The following is a 5570-nucleotide window of genomic DNA, read 5'->3' on the forward strand; positions in this document are numbered from 1 at the left end:
ATAACAGCCGTTTGAACGTACTAAGAATGTCTCCTCCAGTGACGCTAGTAGATGGATAGGCTACTTGCAATTTACGTTGATGTAATGTGTATAAAATAAGAATTGTTTTGTGGACATCGTCATAGAATAATGATCTTCTTTTGTTTATAGTCACTTCTCTTGTGGTGCTTACTTGAAAAGTAAGGTTGTATTGATTGTGGGAATATCAAATAAGTGGCATACTCGCATCCAGACATGTGCAATGTTCTTTGAGTTCTGCTAATGAGACTGAGTTAGTCTCTTCGTAGACACCTTCATAGATTGAGTTAGTCTCTTTGTAGGCACCTTCATAGATTGAGTTAGTCTCTTCGTAGACACCTTCATAGATTGAGTTACTAGTCTCTTCACAGACACCTTCATAGATTGAGTTACTAGTCTCTTCGCAGACACCTTCATAGATTGAGTTACTAGCCTCTTCGTAGACACCTTCACAGATTGAGTTAGTCTCTTCGCAGACACCTTCATAGATTGAGTTACTAGTCTCTTCATAGACACCTTCACAGATTGAGTTAGTCTCTTCGCAGACACCTTCATAGATTGAGTCACTAGTCTCTTTGTGGACACCTTCATAGATTGAGTTACTAGTCTCGTTGTAGACACCTTCATAGATTGAGTTAGTCTCTTCGTAGACACCTTCATAGATTGAGTTAGTCTCTTCGTAGACACCTTCATAGATTGAGTTAGTCTCTTCGTAGACACCTTCATAGATTGAGTTAGTCTCTTCGTAGACACCTTCATAGATCAAGTTAGTCTCTTCGTAAACACCTTCATAGATCAAGTTAGTCTCTTCGCAGACACCTTCATAGATTGAGTTAGTCTCTTCGTAGACACCTTCATAGATCAAGTTAGTCTCTTTGTAGACACCTTCATAGACTGAGTTAATCTCTTCGCAGATACCTTCATAGATTGAGTTACTAGTCTCTTCGTAGACACCTTCATAGATTGAGTTACTAGTCTCTTCGTAGACACCTTCATAGATTGAGTTAGTCTCTTCATAGACACCTTCATAGATTGAGTTAGTCTCTTCGCAGACACCTTCATAGATCAAGTTAGTCTCTTTGTAGACACCTTCATAGACTGAGTTACTTTTGCAGACACCTTCAGAGATTGAGTTAGTCTCTTCAATGCAGACATCTTCTTAGATTGAGTTTCTAGTCTCTTCAGAGACACCCTCAGATTGAGTTACTAGTCTCTTCACAGACACCTTCATAGATTGAGAGTTACTAGTCTCTTCAGACACCTTCATAGATTGAGTTACTAGCCTCTTTTCGTAGGACACCTCTCATAGATTGAGTTAGTCTCTTTGTAGACGCCTTCATAGATTGAGAGTTAGTCTCTTCATAGACACCTTCATGCAGATCGTAGTTGAATCTTCTCAGACACCTTTCATAGACCAAGTTAGTCTCTTTGTAGACACCTTCATAGACTGAGTTAATCTCTGTGCACACCTTCAGAGATTGAGTTAGTCTCTTAAATGAGACATCTTCATAGATTGAGTTTCTAGTCTCTCTTAAAGACACCTTCATGGATTGAGTTACTAGTCTCTTCTGAGACAATCTTCATAGATTGAGTTACTAGTCTCTTCGCAGACACTTTCATAGATTGAGTTACTAGCCCTTCAGTGACACCTTTATAGATTGAGTTAGTCTCCTTTGTAGACACCTTCATAGATTGAGTTAGTCTCTTCAGAGACACCTTCATGGATCAAGTTAGTGTCTTTGTAGACACCTTCATAGACTGAGTTAATCTTCAGAAGACACCTTTAGAGATTGAGTTAGTCTCTTAAACTGCAGACACCTTCACAGATTGAGTTAGTCTCTTGTAGACACCAGAGATTGAGTTAGTCTCTTAAGTAGACACTTCCCTATGTATCATCCACAAGATGAGAATCGTTACAGATGACAGATAAGATCGGAAGAGATAAAGAGATAGCTACTGAACATCATATATAGTTGTTTTCTAATGAGATATGTAGGCGTCCTACAAAGGGACTCTGGTTAATGTTGATATGGTAATTGTGATTATGTTTTTCATTTTGTGGAAAGTAGCAGTTGGATGTGGATTATGATTAGTGTTGTTGGAAGAAGTAGCAGTTTTTTTGTTATTGATCTAAGCATTGAGGTGTGATCCTGGTAGGCAGTCGACTGCATTGGGTCATAACTAACAGCTGAAGGTTAACCATTTTATGTAGCCATCCCTCTCTAAGGTCCTTACATATAGTAATATATATATATATATATATATATATATATATATATATATATATATATATATATATCTATATTTAACTGTAAGCTAGTGTTGGCACTTTGACTGATAAATTATTCCTGCAAATTTACGTTTTCGATATTGACCAATATTTTTTTTCATTTTGCTTATGCGATACGAACCATTCGAGCCTGCGCAGTTCAGCAGACACATCATTATCATCTCTAATCGCCCATCAAAGCTTTCAAATGTTGATTTATTAACGATAGAAGCGGGATGCTTTCATACCGCGCATGAGTCCGTGTGACATGTGCTGCCCGCCGCCACCAGCTTTAGGGAGTAACATACCCAACCAGTCGAGTTTTTACCGAAGTTTTTACTGGAGGTTTTACGAAGTTTTGCTGCCTCTCTGCTCCATGACTCAGGACATGTGGTTGGCTGTTCGGTGGCAGGAGGGAAAGAAGGTCAGGGAAATAACGAGTCTGCGCTGTATGAACTCATGGTTAGGGGCATTTAGGGCACTACGAAGCTCTGCAGTTTGTACCTTTTATCTTTTTTAGGCCGACCCCTTCTGCTGAATGTTTCAGGATTTATTACTGTTTTCATTCTGTGTACATGTATATATGTGTATATGTATATTGTAGGAATACAATGGCAAAATGTAAAACGCAATTTTGAAATAGGTTTATACTATATTGCCTCACTACAGATTAGAGAGAGAGAGAGAGAGGAGAGAGTGAGAGTGTACATGTCACGTGATCAGGGTGATATGAGAAGTGTTGACACTTTAATTGCCAATGATTATCCGATTGTAGCCTGCCGGACGATGGCTTGACATGGACATTTCTCCCCCTTTCATGGTTTTCTGGTTTCAAATTGGGTATAATATTTTTGATGTCAAAGACATCGAGATAAAGGTACCTGTCTTTGTAAGAAATGACAGGTTAATGCTCACAATTTTTTTAATTTTTTTTTTTCAGCGGGTTTCCCTGTAGAAGGGGGAAAGCCTTCCTGTATTTTTGTGTGTGTGTGTGTAATGTTTCATAAATGTGTCCACATGTCACAGGTAGTCCTGGTTTATTTTAAAAATTTAACCAATATATCAAAGAATTAAAACACGTCACCTAGCAGGAATTGTCTCTTAGCACAGTGTGGTTGGATTTTAGGAAACAACCACTTATTCGTCCAAAACGGGTCTCTGAATCGTATCCATGCCTCATCACCCGCAATGTTATGTCGAGTCTCGTCATTTTTATCCTAAATTCTCTTCTGTTCACTTCCTCCTCCCTTCCCTTCCCGTTCGCATTTTCCCGAGATGTAGCCGAGTACCGGAACCTTTCCTTGAAAAAGCAGGACTCCATATCTTAAAAACTAATCATAGAATTTTCTTGAAAATAATCTCATTATGTTTCCCACACCCAAATTAGTCTGGAGGTATAACCTAACCCAACTTAACCTAATTTTCTAACTTAACCTAACCTAGGGGCATGGCAAAAAAACCAGGGCTGGTGCAGTACTAGCATACATCTCAGGAATTTGTCTCGTTCCGTAGAGTATTATCGAATGCAGGTTAGTAGAGATTTCCCATGAACGACCTGAAAGGATAGGAAACTTGCCGGACGACTGAATGTCCTTCCTGAACGAGAAGGGACGCGTGATTATATTGGTTACGTGCATACTGCACATGCGCGTATGGAAGCGAAGTGTGAAGTTAAATGCAGTTGCAAAGAGAAAGATATAAGATGTCGATATTATCTTTTTTTTGTTTAGTATATGTAAGGTATAGGGCAGTGTGGTATTAAAAATTGCGGAATCTTACGAGAATGTAGGTCAGAGGGATGTGAAATGGTTTGTTCATGGAGAGGGGTGAAGATAATGTGGTTGATGAAAAAGAGCTCATTAATACAGAAGTGTAGGAATGGCTCATTATGTTTATAGTGGTTCGAAGCTCTGGTAATGAGTTTTCTGTATGGTGAATTGGTTAGTTATAGAAATTTTTCATTGGGCACGTCATGTGATCCACAAGTTTAGACATGGATGTGACAGGAACTATCGTCGTGTTTTTCTCACGCCAAATTCCTTAACTAGGGGAATTCTACATATATCATATATATATAATATATATATATATATATATATATATATATATATATATATATATATATATATATATATATATATATATATATATATCTCTTTATATAGCTTATAGAGCTGTGTGTGTCTTTGTGTGTTTAAGTACGCACCAGGTATCCGGTGCTTCAACTAAAAGGAAAGATGGTGACACCTGAGAAAGGATGTGATGACACCATTTGAAATGTTCAGTTATGGATGTTCTCAGAAATGGAGGGTTTCTCAATCCACAAGACATACGAGGGAACCATTTCGTCTTTATTATTAGTATTATTTTTTTATTTTATTATTTTTTTGTACGCTTCTTCTCCTAGTTGAGGGGTGGTTCCAGGATGGGATTTTGGGATGAACACTGGCCCCCGTGCCTTGGACCTTCTTCATCTTGGTGCAACTGCTAGTCAACAGACTTTTAGCCTAGTTATTTAATTACTGAGTCAATGTTTGAGTTAACTGCCGCCATATATTTTTTTATTTATATAATTATATATGTATATAAATATAATATATATATATATATTATATATATACATATATATATATATATATATATGTATATAAATATAATATATATATATATATATATATATATATATATATTCAATATATATATATATATATATATATATATATATATATATATATATATATATATATATATATATATGTATGTATGTATGTATGTATATGTATGTATATGTGTGTGTATATGGCGCGTTTGTGTGTGTGTGTGTACTTGTGCGACGTGCAAGCGTACTTGCGTAAGAAGTATACTTCCTTGGCACGGACGGCAGGGTAATTCCTGTTTTGTTCCATTTGTGCTTGTGACTCACCGATATGCTTCTTCGAGCAAGTCTTGAATCGGCCCGGCGGATTCATTCATTCCTCGTAATATCTTATCAGGATCTGTCTGGATCAGTGTTAAATCTTCATTTTATTTATTCATGTTTTTTGGAACAGGTTCTTATCCATCAGATTGCGATTAACATGGCTTATTGAGATTTGTGCGTACGCGCAATACATGCACCGTTAGCATTTTCCTTCGTAAAAAATTTATATGTATCTTAGTGAAAATTTTATTTTAGCCTAAATCATAATTTAAATGGACCGATCAAGTCGATCATGACAATATTGTTATTTTCCCCCAGATTTGACTGGACAGGAAAAAGAGCCGAATAGGAAAGAAAAAAAAA

At 36.9% G+C, this 5570-nt stretch overlaps 1 protein-coding gene across 1 annotated transcript in view; it reads right to left on the reverse strand.

Annotated features, from left to right (window-relative positions):
- Positions 1-205: 205 nt before the first annotated feature.
- Positions 206-5570, reverse strand: part of LOC136840008 (fap1 adhesin-like) — a 27024-nt gene continuing 21659 nt past the window's right edge. The window contains exons 3-4 of the mRNA XM_067106294.1: positions 1298-1487; positions 206-1137 (exon numbers count right to left, since the gene is read on the reverse strand). Of these exons, the coding sequence (XP_066962395.1) occupies positions 206-1137; positions 1298-1487 (1122 nt within the window). The remainder of the gene's footprint in view (positions 1138-1297; positions 1488-5570) is intronic.

Source organism: Macrobrachium rosenbergii, chromosome 1 (assembly GCF_040412425.1).
Source record: "Macrobrachium rosenbergii isolate ZJJX-2024 chromosome 1, ASM4041242v1, whole genome shotgun sequence".
NCBI lineage: Eukaryota > Metazoa > Arthropoda > Malacostraca > Decapoda > Palaemonidae > Macrobrachium > Macrobrachium rosenbergii.